This window comes from Lathamus discolor, chromosome 6 (genome assembly GCF_037157495.1).
Source record: "Lathamus discolor isolate bLatDis1 chromosome 6, bLatDis1.hap1, whole genome shotgun sequence".
Taxonomy (NCBI): domain Eukaryota; kingdom Metazoa; phylum Chordata; class Aves; order Psittaciformes; family Psittacidae; genus Lathamus; species Lathamus discolor.
Genome location: NC_088889.1, coordinates 55,656,739 through 55,675,927, shown reverse-complemented (window position 1 = coordinate 55,675,927; position 19,189 = coordinate 55,656,739). Strand labels below are relative to the sequence as shown.

The following is a 19,189-nucleotide window of genomic DNA, read 5'->3' as shown; positions in this document are numbered from 1 at the left end:
GGTACAGGGGTGAGACGTGGGCACATGGAGCCTATTGCAGCCACCAGAAAACCATCCAGTAGCAACTCAAAAGGGCACACCTGTTTAAATGATTTACACCTGGGACACTGCTCACACACAACAAAGTAAATGAAAAGGAAGTTGCTTGAAAACTATTTTCTTGTAGGGCTCTTCAACTCTTTCAGCTAGCTAGCAAATGAAAGATGTGATCCACTCCCAGCACACTGATAAGCAAGAAATAAAGTAAAAAACCACCCTGACTAATGGCTTAAGAACATTTTAAGGTATCGGAATTATCAGCCTTCTTTTTTCTAACACTACCTCCTTACATTGCTTAAAGCAACTTTGCCAATAGGTTGAACACACAAATTAAAACTTCAAGATATATGAAGTAAGAAGCAATAACTACTTCCTCAACTCTCATGCATTTTAAGCTATATCCAAGCAAATCAAGTTAACAGGGTAGACAGGGAGAAGAAAGATGGTTTTGTGACTAAGAAGTAAAGCTACAACTCAACTGTTGGCACTCCCACAGATTTCCCACAGCTCAGTTTCCTATGTTCCTTTTGTCCCTGAAAAAAACACCACCAGCAAAAATATTAGTTTTCTGTGTTATTTTCCTTGGTGTGCTGATCCAGAGATTAGCACAATCAAGCACTGATTGTGGGCTGAAGTTCATTACCGGTGCATTACTGTGGCTCTGTATTTGCTGGTACATAGCATCAGAGCATCCCTTAAGAGAACATTTGATAGCATCACTCATCTATCTGCATTGTCATGCTATCCAGATGGTTGCAGTATGTAGGCAACTGGGAACCAGAGCAGCAGAAGTACATCCTGCTGCAATTTTCCCTCTGGTGCTAACCTTGATGCATTTAGATTAGTCTGTAAGTTATGAAGTCTACAGCTCTGGGTAGATGTATCAAAAGACCTTGCAAATGAAATAAACTGAAGCAGCTGCTCTCAGGAGCTTGCTGATATCAAATGACCAGATTTGCCCATAAAAACTCAAAGACTACTGCAGTTCAGCCAAGTGACAATTCCCTACTGTGCATAGTGAATTTTCTTTTGAATTCCACACAGGTGGCATTCTGTTGCAAATGAGTCTGTTATTAAAGATTAACTCAGTAACCTGTGTACTTTAGCAAATTAACTATTATTGTTATGTACAACACAGAGACAATGAGGAAACAAGACTTCTCCATTTGGCAAATGCAATTTTATTTCTGGATCAGTAAAGAATGAAAATTTTAAACATTCTAATAAAAGCACCCTGCCAAATACAGTAATTGGCATATTGGAACAATACTGCAAGTGAAGAAAGCCAACATAAGGAATAATCTTTGTATAAGTACAGAGCTCTCAGGAACATAGCTGTTATTGGTCTGCGTTACAGAAATTAGGGTTTCCAAACTTTTGAAAGGCGAGACTCCAATGGGAATTTGATAACAAAAAGCAATGCAAAATGGCAGATACAAGGAAGGCAGGCAATGACATTCCTAAGGACGTATCTTGATAATATAAAGAAAGTACGAAGTCTACAAGCGTAATCATGCCTATTCAAAGCCAGGCTAGTATAGATTTTATGGTGTTGAGAAATTTACTGAAACAGAAGACAGTCACCAAGAGCAAAATATTACACTTAGTGACTTTCTGCACAGTTCAGTCATGAATACAGCCTCACTGAGAACAAAGTACATAACTGCAGACTGTGAATCACACCCAAGTTTTCCACACATGACTATTTGAGGGAGTAATTTTTGCCACCAGTATAACTACTTAGTAGTATAACTGTGACTACACATCATGATCTTACCTGGACTACTTGCTAGCTATTTACTTAGCTGATAGAGAAGATTCTTTATACTGTATAAGCATCACCAAAATTATTTCCTATAAACCTAGCACTCCTGATATTACAGTTTTTTCCACAAGCAATTTTTTTTTATTTTTTTTTTACTCAAAACAACTCGCAACTGAGCAACAAAAATTGATATTAAGAGAGCTACAAGAACATGAGTAAGGACAAAAGTTACCTATCTACATTCCCAGTTCTCCAGGGAAAATCACTATGCACAGAGTAAAAATATAATCCTTTTCACACCCAAACTGGCCTGTGAACGTGTAATCACAAGTGTTGCATGTGGGAACAGACATCTGTGTTCTATCCTCATTTGTCGTTTTGGCGTCTATTTCCAGGAAAATAGAAAGACAATTTTCAAAATCTGGCCCCCCAAAATAGCAAAAACCTCAGACTGAGTTCTCACAGACCAAGCTATGCTCACTGGCACTCCTTTCTCAACAGTCTCAACATTTTCTTGCTGTACATCTATAGAATGATTTGAAATTATCTGAATTACATGGATAATTTCAAGTACCTAGTTCAGTTTACAGGTCTGATTGCTCACATTTCTTTCAAATAAAGATGCATATCTTGTGGTTATCAATTTCCTGTTAATTTACAGAGCATCCGGGTTCTGCAGGGGAAACCCTTCATTTCTCCAGCATAGCCTTCTTTAGAAAAATGTCCTGCAGAAAAAAAAGAAGAGATCATGAAACAGATGCTTTTAGCTGTCATGCAATTTTTAGTCTTTCTGGTAATTTTATATAACTACATTATAGCTCTTAGTTGACTCATATTGTAAATAATAGTTGAGAAGACCACAAATAGCCACATGCAACAAGAAATTGCCTTGATTCTTCTAGAGATCTATGACTACTTACAGCAATTACAGTACACAGAAACCATACACAATAAACTGTGACATAAGGACAATTTTGGACAAACCCACTGTATAGTGACAAATTAACACAAACTTCAGTGAAAAGCAACCAGTCACAAATATTTGTTTACAGGCACACTGCCATATAGTAGAAATAGAAACTTGTTCTTTGGACAAGCCTTCACAAGGAAGTAATTAGCAGTTACTTATATACTTATGAAATCAAAGCCATAGCAGCAGAGCATAAATAAGTTAAAAAAAATAAAAATAAAAAATTAGATTAATCCTATGTGTTCAGACAGGGCTTATTTATTTTACAGTCTGTCAGACAAGAAACCAATCCTGCAGAGGACTTCCAAGGGACATTATTAAGTAGAAACTAAATACTTATATTTTAACAGGACAGGCATGGCAAAAGCCCAAAGAACATTCCAGCATGCCAGGAACAAAAGCAAGCGTGGCATACAATGCACAGGCAGGCACATGCTGAAAGAATAACACAGCCTCACAGTGGACAGTCATGTTAACCCCAGTCTGGCTATTCACCATGAGGGAACACTGCAGTGGCTACAGCTGCAGGAGATACCCTTGTCTGTACACAGGTGCACTGCCTTCAAAAACCCTTTTTTGTGTGTTGGGACTGACTGTTGATGAGGGAATAGTAGGGCTAAATATACAGGATATGAAAACAAAAACAAGTGACAGTTACTTCCTTGCTTGTTACTTTATGCACAGGTATTAAACACAATTTTACAGCAAACTTCAGTTGATGTTAGCCAGTGGAACCATATTTATTTACAGCAACTAACACTCTGGTGTTCTACACAGAATGAGTCTGGCTTAACAGTTACTACTAAACTCATCTCTGCTATTGTACTTGGTAGAAAGAGTATTTTCAGATCTTCTACTTCAGTAAAGCTAGAAAACATTGGTCTTGCTTTTGAAACTGTTTGGCTAAAGTAAAGCAAGTTGTACCAGCCTGATACCTCTTAATACACTTAAAGCTATGGATTCTTCTGTTTCACACCCATGCTGATTATATTTTAAAAATAAAGACTGTGAACATTACAAATTGCCAAGACATACAAATCAGTGCTTTTGAATATTTTATACTTATATTGGCTTAGATAAGGATAGTAATTGCGATCTAATTAAAAAAACCCAAACCCTCACAAAACAGAATTAAATGGTTGTGATGAAGAATGCTTATGGGCACTTGTTCCCTCAAATTAAGATCCATGGGACCACAATAAATGACCCAGACTGAAGTAATTTCTAAAAAAAAAAAAAAAAAAAAAAAGATATCAACCAAAAAAAAAACAACCCAACCCACAAAAAAAAAAACAAACAAACCCAAAAGAACAAAAAACCCCCAACCCCAAAACAAAACAAAACAAACCCAAATAACACAAACAAAACAAAAAATCAAACCACCACCAAACTCCCAAATCCTCAAACTTTAACTGAAAGTATGAGTGTGCGGTCATGTACAACCTGTTCTGAGAGTAGCCATTTTGAAAAGTCTGGGAATCACTGCTGCAATGCATGATAGCTATTTATAACTATCACATTAGCAACTATGTGATGTAAAAGATTATGTAGTCCACGAGAAGTAAATATTTGAAATAGACTACTGTTACTAGCCTTTTAATTCTCAGAGAAAGAAAGTTTATGCACTTACATTTCATCATCATATTCCTTTGGAGGTGATGCCGCAATGACTAAGTCAATCCAATCCTGAAAGAGAAAAGCACAGTGAAATATGTGCTGCTTAATATGGCTTTCAGAAGTGGTTAGTGAACCACCATAAAATATTTGAAAGAAGGAAGACAATCTATTTCTGGAAAACCACAGGGAGCAGAAGAAAGATCTCTATTAAAGACTTCCATAAAAAGACTAATTCAGTATTCAGCTGTTTGAGTATCCTGAAATTAAAGAAAAATCTCCTGGTCTTACAACAAACTTTTAAAAATAATTATTATAAGAATCATTCTATATTTGGTCATCTTAAAAATGAACAGAGTTCTTGCTGAGAAAACACTCACTGTAATTAAGTGAAGTTACTTGTACATTAAGAAATTAAAGATAAGTTACTATCATAAAATTCCAATCAGTTTGCAAGTAATTTTCAATATGAAAGAGAGATAAATGTACTATGAACACTCAGAATGTAATGTGTTTAAATAAAGCAGGGCTGCACTCGGTGCTCCGTGGTGGAGGTCCTCCTGCAGCAGGTGGCTGAGCTGAGGAATGCTATTAGCGGGCTTCAAGATTTCAGGGTAGCCGAGAGGAATCACAGAATCACAGAATCACAGAATCCCAAGGGTTGGAAGGGACCTAAAAAGATCATCTAGTCCAACCCCCCTGCAAGAGCAGGGTAACCTACAGTACATCACACAGGAACTTGTCCAGGCGGGCCTTGAATATCTCCAGTGCAGGAGACTCCACAACCCCCCTGGGCAACCTGTTCCCGTGCTCTGTCACTCTTACAGTAAAGAAGTTCTTCCTGATGTTAACGTGGAACTTCCTATGTTCCAGTTTACACCCATTGCCCCTTGTCCTATCACTGGATATCACTGAAAAAAGCCTAGCTCCATCATCCTGACACCTACCCTTCACATATTTGTAAACATTGATGAGGTCACCCCTCAGTCTCCTCTTTTGCAAGCTAAAGAGACCCAGCTCCCTCAGCCTCTCCTCATAAGGGAGATGTTCCACTCCCTTAATCATCTTTGTGGTTCTGCGCTGGACTCCTTCAAGCAATTCCCTGTCCTTCTTGAACAGAGGGGCCCAGAACTGGACGCAATATTCCAGATGCGGCCTCACCAAGGCTGAGTAGAGGGGGAGGAGGAGAACCTCTCTTGACCTACTAACCACTCCCTTTCTAATGCACCCTAAGATGCCATTTGCCTTCTTGGCCACAAGAGCACATTGCTGGCTCATGGTCATCCTCCTATCCACCAGGACCCCCAGGTCCCTTTCCCCTTCACTACTTTCCAGCAGGTCAACCCCCAACCTGTACTGGTACATGGGGTTGTTCTTCCCCAGATGCAAGACTCTACACTTGCCCTTGTTAAATTTCATCAAGTTTCTCCCCGCCCAACTCTCCAGCCTGTCCAGGTCTCGCTGAATGGCAGCACAGTCCTCTGGTGTGTCAGCCACTCCTCCCAGTTTTGGGTCATCAGCAAACTTGCTGAGGGTGCACTCAGTCCCCTCATCCAGGTCATTGATGAAAATATTAAACAGCACCGGTCCCAGCACCGACCCCTGAGGAACTCCACTAGTCACAGACCTCCAGCTAGATTCTGCGCCATTGACCACAACTCTCTACCTTCTTCCTTTCAACCAGTTCTCGATCCACCTCACTACTTGATCGTCAAGCCCACACTTCCTCAGCTTATCTATGAGGATGCTGTGGGAGACAGTATCAAATGCCTTACTGAAATCAAGAAAAACTACATCTACCGCTCTACCATCATCCCTCCACCTAGTCACTTCCTCATAGAAGGCTATAAGGTTGGTCATACATGACTTCCCCCTCATAAAACCATGTTGGCTGTTCTTAATGACCCCCTCATCCTTGATATGCCTAGTGATGGAGTCAAGAATAAGTTGTTCCATCATCTTTCCAGGGATGGAGGTAAGGCTGACCGGTCTATAATTACCCGGGTCCTCCTTCTTGCCCTTCTTATAGATTGGTGTGACCTTTGCCATCCGCCAATCCTCAGGCACCTCGCCCATTTCCCACGACTTACCAAAGATGATGGAAAGTGGCCTAGCAATGACCTCCGCCAGCTCCCTCAGCACCCGTGGGTGCATTCCATCCGGACCCATCGATTTACAGATGTCCAGTTTGCATAGCTGATCCCTAACCCAATCCTCATCTACCAAAGCAAACTCCTCCTTTGTCCTGACTCCTTCTGGGGCTATAGAAATCCGGGGCCCTCGGGGAGAGTCTGCAGGAGTAAAGACAGAGGCAAAGAAGGCATTCAGCACCTCTGCCTTCTTTATATCCTCTGTCTCCAGGGTACCCACTTCGTTCAGCAGTGGGCCTATATTGCCTCTTGTTTTAGTTTTATTTGCTATGTATTTGAAGAAGCCCTTTCTATTGTCTTTAACCCGACTAGCAAGATTGAGTTCCAAGGAGGCCTTAGCTGTCCTAATTGCCTCCCTACATCCTCTAACAACTGTCCTATATTCCTCCCAAGCGGCCAGCCCCTCCTTCCATAATCCATAGATTCTCCTTTTCCACTTGAGTTTGCCCAGCAGCTCCTTGTTTAACCACGCCGGTCTCCTAGATCCCTTACTTGACTTCCTACTCATTGGGACGCTCCGATCCTGAGCTTGGAAGAAGCGGTCCTTGAATGCTAACCAACTATCTTGAGCCCCTTTACCGCCTAGTACACTTTCCCATGAGACTTCCCTTAGCAGTTGACTGAAGAGGCCAAAGTTGGCCCTTCGGAAATCCAGAACTGTGGCTTTGCTAGGTATTCTATTCCTCCCACACAGGATCCTAAACTCCACCATCTCATGGTCACTGCAGCCAAGGCTGCCATTGACCGTCACCACTTCGACCAAACCCTCCTTGTTGGCAAGTACTAAATCTAGCAGCGCTGCTCCCCTAGTTGGTACGTCCACCATTTGCATTAAGAAATTATCATCAATGCACTCGAGGAACCTCCTAGACTGTGAATGACTGGCTGTGTGAGTCTTCCAGCAAATATCGGGGTGCTCCAGCCCCTACTGTGCAGGGGCCTCAAGCTTCCCCTCCAGCTCATGAAGGAAAGAAGGAGGCCACCAACCCGGGAAACTGGGAATTAGTGACAAAGAAAAATAACAAAAGGAGAAGGAAAAGGACAACTAAAGGAAAGGGGCTTCCTCCTAAATCTGTTGTCCCCACGCAGAACCGCTTTGCTGTCCTGCAGGAAACTAACGAGGAAACGCACTTGCACCACAAACAGCCGGATTATGCACGGGTAAAGATTTCTACTGGCGCTACAAAGAAAAAGCGGTGGGTTGTAGTAGTAGGGGACTCTACTTTGAAAGGGACAGAAACACTCGTCTGTCAGCCTGACCCCGTCTCGAGGGAGGTGTGCTGTCTACCGGGAGCAAGGATCAGGGATGTTACAGAGAGGCTGCCTGCTCTGGTAAGTTCCACGGACAATTACCCGCTCCTGGTGATCCATGTGGGTGCTAGGAATATAGATAGTAGTAGACTGGGGACCAAAAAGAAAGACTACAGAGCCCTGGGAGAGGTGGTTAGGAGCTCTGGAGCTCAGATAGTCTTTTCATCAATTCTCCAGGACATAGGAGAGGACCAAGAAAAAGCTAGGAGGATTGGCCAAGTTAATAAATGGTTAAAAGGGTGGTGTCATAGTCAGGGGTTTGGGTGTCTTGAACACGGGACTGAAGTTTGTAGGCCAGGTCTATTGGGGGCTGGTGGAGCTGCTCTGGTAAAGAAGGGGAAGAACAGTTTTGGTAGGAGGCTTGCCAGACTGGTCAAGGAGGCTTTAAACTAGATGTGTTGGGGGAGGGGGGCATCATTCCATCCCAACACACCCAGTCAGTTGCCAACACCTATAATAAATGTTCGGAACAATGTACATACATTCTGGCTGCTCCAGCCAATGAGTTGGCGTCAATTGGAGCTTGGCTCAGGACGCCTCTATACAAACGCCCGTAGCATGGGGAACAAACAAGAGGAATTAGAGATGTGTGCACATCTACAGGGGTATGATAAAATAGGCATCACAGAAATACGGTGGGATGGCTCCTATGACTGGAGTGTTGGAATGGAAGGTTACAGGCTCTTTAGAAAGGACAGGCCTGGCAGGCGGGGAGGGGGAGTTGCCCTTTATGTTAGGGATAGGCTGGAGAGTATGGAACTCTGTCTGGGGACAGGAGAGCAGTTAACAGAGAGTTTGTGGGTCAGGGTTAAAGGGAGAACAGCCATGGGGGACATTACTGTGGGGATCTGTTACAGACCGCCGGATCAAGGAGAACCTGCGGATGAAGCACTCTACAGACAGATAGGAACAGCCTCACGCTCACAGGCCCCTGTTCTCATGGGGGATTTCAACCACCCTGACATCTGTTGGAACGATTGCACTGCACGGCACAAGCAATCCAGGAGGTTCCTCGATTGTGTGGAAGACAACTTCCTTCTGCAAGTAATAGAGGAGCCGACAAGGAGAGGTGCCATGCTTGACCTCGTGCTCACCAACAGGGAAGGGCTTGTTGAGAATGTGGTACTACAGGGAAGCCTTGGATGCAGCGATCACGAGATGGTCGAACTCGAGATCCTCAGGACAGTGAGAAGAGCGTGTAGCAAGCTCACTGCCCTGGACTTCAAAAGAGCAGACTTTGGCCTCTTCAGGAGCTTGCTTAGTAAGGTTCCATGGGATATAGCCCTGGAGAGCAGGAGGGCCCAAGACTCTTGGTTGATATTCAAGGATCACCTGCTGCAAGCTCAGGAGTGCTGTATCCCAACTAGAAGGAAGTGCAGCAGGAGGGCCAGGAGACCTCCTTGGATGGATAAGGAGCTGCTGAGGAAAATTCAAAGGGAAAAAGAGGCTTATAAAAAGTGGAAGCAATGATAGGCGGCCTGGGTAGAGTACAGGGATGTTGTCCGGGAAGCCAGGGACCAGGTTAGGAAGGCTAAGGCCCAGTTAGAATTTAACTTGGCTAGGGATGTTAAGGATAACAGGAAGGGATTCTACAGGCACGTAGCAAACAAAAAACAGACTAGGGACAGCATAGGCCCCCTGAGGAAGCTTTTGGGAGAACTGGCTACAGAGGATTTGGAGGAGGCTGAGGTTCTGAATGACTTCTTCGCCTCGGTCTTCACTGGCAAAGGCTCTGACTGCACCACCCAGGTCTTAGAAGGTAGACGCAGGAACTGTGAGAATGAAGACCTTGGGCCCACTGTAGGAGAGGATCTGGTTCGAGACCATCTTAAAAATCTGAACACGCACAAGTCCGTGGGACCTGATGGAATCCATCCGCGGGTCCTGAAGGAGCTGGCGAATGAGGTTGCTAAGCCACTGGCCATCGTATTTGAGAAATCATGGCAGTCAGGTGAAGTTCCCACTGACTGGAAAAAGGGAAATATAACCCCCATTTTCAAGAAGGAGAAAATGGAAGACCCGGGGAATTACAGACCAGTCAGTCTCACCTCTGTGCCTAGTAAAATCTTGGAGCAGATTCTCCTGGAAGGCACGCTAAGGCACATGAATAACAACAAGGTGCTTGGTGACAGCCAGCATGGCTTCACTAAGGGGAAATCCTGCCTGACCAATTTGGTGGCCTTCTATGATGGGGCTACAGAACTGATGGACAGGAGTAGAGCAGTTGATGGACTTGTGCAAAACCTGGACTTGTGCAAAACATTCAACACTGTCCCACAAGACATCCTTGTCTCTAAATTGGAGAGATATCAATTTGATGGATGGACCACTCGGTGGATAAAGAACTGGCTGGATGGCTGCACACAAAGAGTTGTGATCAATGGCTCAATGTCCGGCTGGAGATCGGTAATGAGTGGTGTCCCTCAGGGATCAGTGTTTGGACTGGTCTTGTTTAACATCTTTGTCAGTGACATGGACAGTGGGATTGAGTGCGCCCTCAGCAAGTTTGCCGATGACACCAAGCTGTGTGGTTCGGTTGATACGCTGGAGGGAAGGATGCCATCCAGAGGGACCTCGACACACTTGTAAGGTGGGCTGATGCCAACTTTATGAAGTTTAACCATGACGAGTGCAAGGTCCTACACCTTGGTGGGAGCAATCCCAGGCACAGCTAGAGGTTGGGCAAAGAAGAGATTCAGAGTGGCCCTGCAGAGAAGGGCTTGGGGGTGTTGGTCGATGAGAAAATGAACATGGGCCGGCTTCAGTGTGCGCTCACAGCCCAGAAAGCCAACCGTATCCTGAGCTGCATCAAAAGGAGCGTGACCAGCAGGTCGAAGGAGGTGATCCTGCCCCTCTACTCTGCTCTTGTGAGAGCTCACCTGGAGTATTGTGTGCAGTTCTTGTGTCCTCAACATAAAAAGGACATGGAACTGTTGGAACAAGTCCAGAGGAGGGCCACGAGGACGATCAGGGGACTGGAGCACCTCCTGTATGAAGACAGGCTGAGAAAGTTGGGGCTGTCCAGCCTGGAGAAGAGAAGGCTGTGTGGAGACCTCATAGCAGCCTTCCAGTACCTGAAGAGGGCCTATAGCGATGCTGGGGAGGGTCTCCTCATCAGGGACTGTAGTGACAGGATGACGGGTAATGGGTTAAAACTTAAACAGGGGAAGTTTAGATTGGATATAAGGAGGAAATTCTTTCCTGTTAGGGTGGTGAGGCACTGGAATGGGTTGCCCAGGGGGGTTGTGAGTGCTCCATCCCTGGCAGCGTTCAAGGCCAGGTTGGATGAAGCCTTGTGTGGGATGGTTTAGTGTGAGGTGTCCCTGCCCATGGCAGGGGGGTTGGAACTAGATGATCTTGAGGTCCTTTCCAACCCTAACTATTCTATGATTCTATGATTCTATAACAGTCTCGACATGTGGCTAAATGCCACGAACTTTCACAATAAATTACATGCATGATTTTTAGAGACGCCATATACCAGTATCTTCTGCAGATTTTAGCTCACTTTGGTAGTATATGTCATACCTGTTACTTTTGATGTCTGCAACCTCATTTGTGTTGATATAACAAAGTAATGGAAGAAAAGAATACCTCATATGAGCATTATAGGTAGAATGAAGAAGTGTTCCAGGTGACTTACCCCACCCATGTTCCAGGCTTTTGCTAGAGTTGTCTGTGCTTCTGCCAGCCTGCTGTCAATTAATATCTTGCCATTTACAGCTAGTATTTCATCCCCTTTCACTATGCCTCCTGGAGAAAAGACCAACACGGTATACATACATGTGAGCAAACAGCTGTGAGTCTTCACTGTCCCTCATTTATGCAGTACTGTGTATAATGAAAAGTGTCTTCACTAGATGTGGAGGCTTACACTAAAAATTCACATAAACAAGAAAGTTTTCTGTAGGCAAAAGGAATTTTTAGGCATGGAAAAGCCACACTAATCTCCTATTGACCATGACTAGTAAGAAACTAGCTGAATAAGATTTTTTTTTTTCCATAGTAGTAGTTTAGTAATAGTTTGCCTGTCTGGGTAATCCTTCTATACAGCTTACAAACTGAGGTTGATTGTAGGTTGTTACTATTATGAAAATAGCAGCATTAATTGAAAGTTCTGAAGGTGTAAGTGGCATTTGTCAAGGTTTTGCAGGGCGCTCTTTCCTTTGCAGAAGCATGTGTAACATTCAGTCCTTAGAATTCATTTTGACTTGCTAATCTGTAATGAAACACAATCGGCTAGCTGGCACTGGATTTAAAGAGGAAAACACAGATGGTAATGGGACAGCCTTAGTTGTAAAAGGCCTTCAAAACAGTGAAGAGCCAAAGGGAAACATAGTACTTGAGAGATCAAGTGGCTGAGATGTTTACACAGCAACGGTGACATGAACTTAGGTGCAGGTTGGGACAAGATCAGCAAAGACCAAAGACAACATAAGGAGACACCCAATCTGTCTACCTGGCCATCACTAGACTTCTCAAGGAAAACATGAGAGATACTGGCCATGAGCAGCAAAGCCTGGATGTGTTGGTACACATGTTATTGTGCCTTCCAGAGAACTAAGCTGTTTGCCGTAAGGCTCTGGTCTTTAGTGGAATTCTGGGAGTAAAGCCAGGTGTTTTACAAAACAGATGACTACTGAGAGTAGCATTAAGAACAAAACTAAGCAGTGTAGTGTAGCCATGATCAGGTAATCACTTTGTGCATGACAATACTACAGATATCATTGTCTGGAAATTGTGAAATAATGACGACCATGTTCTGCTTTCCTTAATTAACACCAGGTGTACATCAGGTGGTTTTTTGTTCTTTTTTCTTTTAAATATATCAGACTGGAAAAACGGGAGCCCTTATTAAGAGAACAGTTCTACATTTTCAGGCCACATAAATGAAAATTCTGCAATGATAAAACTACAGCAGTAATGACCATTTCTTCTTAAACACTACTTATAAATTTCACATAATTATTAACCTATGCAGCACCCTTGAAACCATGAGCCACTCTTGGAGCTGCCCTTAGAGCTGAGACAGAACTTGGTTGCCTTGGACAATCTCAATGTGCCTCTCAGTACTAGGCATAGCTATGAAAAGTCAGCCAACAACTCTCAGCCAGCATAAGGAGCCACTTTGCAGAATCATTCATATTCCCCATTGTTACTCACCATGTTTGTCTGCAGCACCACCCTCATAGATGGCAGACACAACTATCTTTCCAATTGGAGAATCAATTCCTCCCTCAACTGCAAGGTCTAATGATCCTTCCTAATAAAAAGGGAGTTTTAGTTCAGAAAAAGGCTGTTAATTTTTGCCATCAACAGGAACTTAATCTTTCCTTCTTCTCAGTAAATCGTACCGTACATGAAATGTTTACATGAACCCTTTAAACATCAATCAAATAATGTAATATTTACCTTTTTAATTCGTAATAGCCGTACATCTTTTCCCATAATCTGCTCTGGGGTAAACTATGAAAAGATATATTGATTAGCCATTTCAACTTTGGAAACACAAAACAGGCTGATAAATGTAGTTTATGGGAGAATAATGTTCAAGGAAGATCAAAACACCAGACCATCTTCTCCAGTAAGATAGCTCCTTTTCAACATGACCAGAAGAGACAAATACACAAGCCTTGGCAAACCAACAAGCAAGAATCTTACCCCTCCCAACCCTCAAAATCAAGGATGTGTTTTCTCCAGAGCATTTCATATTAAACAGCAAGACATAGTTGATTTCTTTCCTTACCATTGAATATGGATCAAAATCTTCCAAATATTTCTGGAAGCCCTGGGAATAAAACAATACTTAACTGTGAAAGCCATCAGGCTCATCACGTCCTTAACACACAAACTCCATTTTATTCATTAGTCAGAGAACAGACAGCTATGAAAGATGAAAGTAAATGGAGAAAAGCATAGAAAGGCAGGAAATGGTCCATCCTGACAGTCAGAAGATGTTTCAAAACCTTATGACAGATCAGCAGTTTGAGCTGGTCATACTATGGAGCAGTTCTGAGGAGTAGTTTACTACTCTGTTAGCTCCACAGTTCCTTTCTACAACTGACAGAACAGAAGCAAATCTTGAAAGCACCATGGACAGGTATGTTCTGCCACACTGAACAACATTTCTTGGGACTGTCATCATGTTGGGTACTACAACACAGTTGGAAGTGATAGCCTCCAATTTACCTGTCAGCAACACTAATTCACACCATCTGGGTTGTAAGATTGTCTTCCAACCCCCTTCTTCCCTCCTTCCCATGGAATTTCAGTGATTTCACTCCATACCACAAGCAAATGCAGGACAAGAAGCAATTTTTTCCTATGGTCTTTTCATATGGAGGACTTAAAAAGTTTTGGCAGGGACTGTCTGAAATTGGGAAGATAATATTGCAGTTACGTAGAGCAAGATTTAAGCTTTGAGAGGACCCACGCTTTCATAAACTTTCAAAACCTAATGCATTAGCCTTGTAAGACCAACACTGCACAGAAAAGTGTGAGTTACTTTTTCTGCAAGGGTGAGAGTTTCTGAGTCAGTAATCAGGACTCAATGGTGTTTGAGTGGTCATTTCTTGAGGAGGATTAGTAGTTACCAGATGAGATTGTATGGGTGATGCTGCAGATGTGTAAGAACTCTGCACTCAGGGCTTCAGGACTTAACAGAAATCTTTACTCAGGCACCTAAATGCTCCATCAGTCTTGTGGCTTCAAGCTGCAATAACCTGGGGGCATGGGAACAATGCAGAACCACACAACCATTTGCTCAGAGAGCAGGCAAGCCAATATCTGATGCAGGCCAGCAGTTCAGTCCATGATCAAGCTTGATATATTCACTATTGCCCTCGTTTCTACTGGACCCATCTGACAAAAAAGTCTGTTCTACTCTCAGATTCAGCTAAGCCTTTTTCCTGTTGCAAATCAGATGCACAACTTAAGGTTCCTCTGGTATCTTTAAGGGCTGGCTGTTAAATGACGAAGTTGCAGCAGAAAACACTAATGCCTCCTCCTATTATCATCTTTATCATCATCTCTCTCAGTTGCCATTTTGACATGACTGGGAATGATCCTCCGGGATGAGATCTCATCCTTACTGCCACTGCCTCTGACAAAGTCAGGGAGCACTGCTACACAGATCTGCATTAGCAGAGCCTCAAATGCACTACAGTGCTGGCCATTTGTCTAACCACACTTACACAGACCATGCAACAGTGGTGCTGATAGCTCAGGCATATCAAATAGCTCAGCATGAACCCTGGCTTTCTTGAAAGCTGTCTCTCTCTTCACCTTTTCCCTGAGATCAGAAGACCAACTTAAGTAACTCGTGTTCTTGTTCTGCGTTTCTTCTGAGACAGAAGAAACATTTGCAAGGGCTGAAGCATGACTTAATCTCCCCAGGCTTCAGAAAGCTGTATCTTCAGGGCACAACCGCAGAACTTTTGCTTATTGCTGTAAGCGGGTTTGTACTGCTTTTATTTTTTTGGAGGGGGAGGGAGGAGGGCATGCGTTTTGGGTTTTTTTTAATTTTGTTGTTGTTTTGTTTTCTTTTGGGGTAGGGAAATACGTACTAAAAGCATATTTTGGGAATAGGAACATGAGAGACCTTATTTAGCATTTAAATTACAGGTTGTGTTACATTTCTTATTGCTAACTTTGAGAAACTAAATAAACGTGAATCTGATCACAAACTTCAAGGGTAGAATTTCATCCTGGGGGAAAAAACTACAATAATTTATTCATTTACAAGGTGTATTAATAGTTAAACTAAAACCATACAAAAAAAATTTTACAATGATAGCTACCTAAACAAACCTATCAGTTTGAATAGCTGAATTTGCATTACCCTTTGGAATCATGGCTGAAGTAGACGTCTATGGTCTTGGAGCAAGCAAGTTAAGAGGAAAGAACTCTTGGCCAAGTCACTAATTCATTATGTAATCTAAAAGAAGTTAGTGAACTCTTTGTCCCAGGTCGCCCTCATGAAAAACAGATGTTGGCCTTGAAAAAAGTTTCCTGGGAAAGTAATTTTAAAACAGGACAGAAAAAAAAAAAAGAACCCAAACAAAAGAACCAACAAAAACCACACTAAACCCCACAACAAAAAACCTGCAAGCAAAGAAGTGATCTGATCTGCATCCAATAATGTACAAATACAGCTAAGACACAATGAAGACATCCACTGAACTGTAAAATCTCTTCTCAGAAATGCACATCACAAATTCTGAGAGCAGTGTGCGCAATCCATATCCAAGCAGGGACTAATGAACAAAGCAACACTGAGCAGAAACCAGAGTGCTAAGCCTATCCTCCCACTACTCGGGGCATCCAGGTGAAAGAGTTCAAGACCATTTGAATTCTTTCTTGACTTACAGCAACATTCCTGAGACCGAACATAAGCAGAATCTGGAACATTAAAACATTTGATTGCACCAAAAAAACATACCTGTCTGGACTGGTGCCCCCAAGCACCAGTCAATGGTATTACTCACTGAAATTTCTAGCATCAATAGTCAATAGCAATTGAGACCTGACTGAAATAAACAGAGAAGAGGAACTGAGAAAGAAACCCATGACCAGATACAAATTTTTCCAAAAACACATTTGCTGAGAACACAACTGGTATAATATACAGAACATAGTAACGTTCAGTTGCTACTGAACAATCTTAAAGTTTGATTTCTCAGTCAAGTTTTTCCTTCTAGATCTAAAATGAAACTTATCAAAAGAAAGAAAAAATACATTCTTAATCTTAATGCTTTGCTACTCATAAGCTCATACTCTGAGCTCACAACTTTGTGCCAACATAATCATATAACACGGCAATGTATCTAACTTAGCTTGTACTTATAAGGGTGTTTTGAACAGAAACCAGCATATTTAAAAGCAAAAGAGAAATTAAGCACAAAGTTCACTTCATCAAGGGACCACCTACTGAACCACCAGTAAAAAAGACGAAGAGGTGAAAACTTTGTCCCTATGACAGAAGAAAGCAATAAAAGCAGTAACACAGCAGAAAAATCCTACATAGTACAGAAAGTCTATGTGCTTTCCACCACCAGTTCCTCTGTTGTCCTATTAGTAACTATGTTAACAGCTCTATTTGTTAAACTAAGAATATTTTTTTATTACTTAAAGCATTGCAACTGGGAACTAAAGAAAAAAAGGAAAACCTTAGGAATGTAAAAAAAAAAAAAATTCGCCATTCTCAGACCCGTTACCACTGTTCAACTGCCTTAAAGATTGCACTGTGTACGTAGTTACAGATGGTTCAACCTGAAGGATTTACTATCCTTTCATTCTTCATCTGTCTAGACTAGCAGAAACCACAGGCACACGCAAAATTTACAAAGACTATGAGTTTTCATGCACTAGGGCTGCATTGCATCCTCTGTTTTAGAAACTAAGCAACAGAATTAGAAAGGAAAGGTTTAAATCCATGATCAGTCAAAACAAGAAGTACCACACAAAACATGAAAAATGTTATTTTACTTGTTTTTTGTTAGATCTAAATGATGAATTGTAAACCACCATCCTTTTAAACATCTCTTGTGGCTGCAAAATAAAGAAAATTGCCAAACCAGACATTAACTTTTGCTGTAAATAAGTAACATCTACTCACAAATAATTTCACTACTTTTTTTTTGCTTCCCCCCCCTCTTTCTATACCACACGATTTCTTAAAAATATTTTCTATGACTCATTTTACCATAATTTCTACGGAACAGTACTGCGGTCTCCTCTCTCTGATTTGTGAACAAAATATTCAGGAAAAAAAAAACCAAAAAAAAAAAGACAACCCAGACAACAAACATGGTCAAAATGCTAAACAAGTAATTTCCAAAATATTGTAAAGTCATGATAAATATACATTTAAGATTTGCTCTCCTACCACGGATTGCCTTTACTGAAAGCTGAATTTCATTGCTAAATTCCTCATAAAGTCGATAAGCTGAAGGTAAAGGTAAGTGTATTAGGGCTCATCCTGAGAGCACTAATTATCTAAATGCCAATAACTAGTACAGGTTCATTCTACTAAAAGATTCCTCCTGAATTTAATTGACTCATTTCTCAGTGGTCTTGCTTTAATTGGGATACTTACAAGTAATTTCACAATATTGATTGATAACTGCTGGATTTTATTTTAATTGTCTTGGGCTTCAAAGATTTGAATCCCATATTGATTCTGTTTCTCTTTCGCTTCCCATGCATTAACAAAATGGTACACTCTAGTTTGGAATCACATCACTAAATTATAGAACCTCTTACTATGCTACAAAAAATTTCAAAAATAAAATGGGAAAAGAAAATACCAAACAACGAACCCCAAAACAAAACACTCCTCCCACCTCTCCAGCCTCCGCTCAAAATCCTGCATCAAATTCGACAATGTATTTGAGTCTTCTAAAACAGGAAGAACTTTCTACTGACTGACCCATGGTGTTTACAGTTCCAAACTGAATTTCCTTTAAACCAAATGACCACGTATCAGTTCCACTACTGATTCTGTCAGTGTCCTGTAGTTATACCATTACTTGGAAAAACATATCCATTGCTGAGTTAACAAAAGATTTGTGGTCTCCATTTAATAAATACGGAGACTGAGGTTTTGTCTTCAAGGAGTTTTGGGGCCAGTATGGCAAGATTTTTCACAAAAATCTTCAGCCCTTCTCTAGCCACTTAGAGAAAAAAAGCAATTATTTCCTTTTCAACACAGATGGTTTTCGTATAGCTATGGCAAATAACTGAAACAGTTATCGCACATCTTCCCATTTGCTTGATTTGAATCAAGCTTCAAATCTGGCAAATTAAAAGAAAGCTTAAATACTCATTCTTCCTTTTAGAAATGCTGCATCCAACCACAAAAGTATGAGGAAATAAAAAATCTTTAGTGCAGCAAGTGCACCAAAGCTTTCTAACACAACAGGATGTTTAGTGATAGTTGGGAGAGCAGAGACTAATATTCATGTTGGTTTTGCTTCTCCTAAAACCACACCACCAAATCATAACAATCTTCTCCTGTTCTCTGAGCCAAAATTTAATTAACTTTGTCATAAGGATATTCCAATTCACTCTAGTACAGCAGAGAAAAACATTTCACGCTGACTTTGACCCAGAGCAGCTCTCAGCATTCAAGGCCACATTTGAGAGTTATTTTCCCTATTTATAAATAAAAAATTCAATTCCTATCATTTCCCTATTTATAAGTGAAAAATGCAATTTTCATGAACTGTTAAAAGACTTGGAAATTCTGACCTGAATTAAATTAACATGAACACTTCAGTCACAACAGAAGCTTCTGTTATCTGGCCCAACGACCTACCTTCCAGATAACAGGAACAGCTT

The 19,189-nt window shown here is 41.7% G+C and overlaps 1 protein-coding gene across 3 annotated transcripts in view; it reads right to left on the bottom strand.

Moving 5' to 3' along the window:
- Window positions 1-1,197: 1,197 nt before the first annotated feature.
- USH1C (USH1 protein network component harmonin) overlaps window positions 1,198-19,189 on the bottom strand; it is a 59,050-nt gene continuing 41,058 nt past the window's right edge. For 2 of the 3 annotated variants that reach the window (XM_065682873.1, XM_065682874.1), the window contains 6 exons: window positions 13,596-13,637; window positions 13,262-13,315; window positions 13,013-13,112; window positions 11,493-11,602; window positions 4,405-4,460; window positions 3,276-3,390 (listed from right to left, as the gene is read on the bottom strand). In XM_065682873.1, the coding sequence (XP_065538945.1) occupies window positions 3,291-3,390; window positions 4,405-4,460; window positions 11,493-11,602; window positions 13,013-13,112; window positions 13,262-13,315; window positions 13,596-13,637 (462 nt within the window). In that variant the 3' untranslated portion in view covers window positions 3,276-3,290. Of the gene's footprint in view, window positions 2,530-3,275; window positions 3,391-4,404; window positions 4,461-11,492; window positions 11,603-13,012; window positions 13,113-13,261; window positions 13,316-13,595; window positions 13,638-19,189 lie in introns of those variants that run through there. The other variant, XM_065682871.1, reaches the window with a different exon arrangement.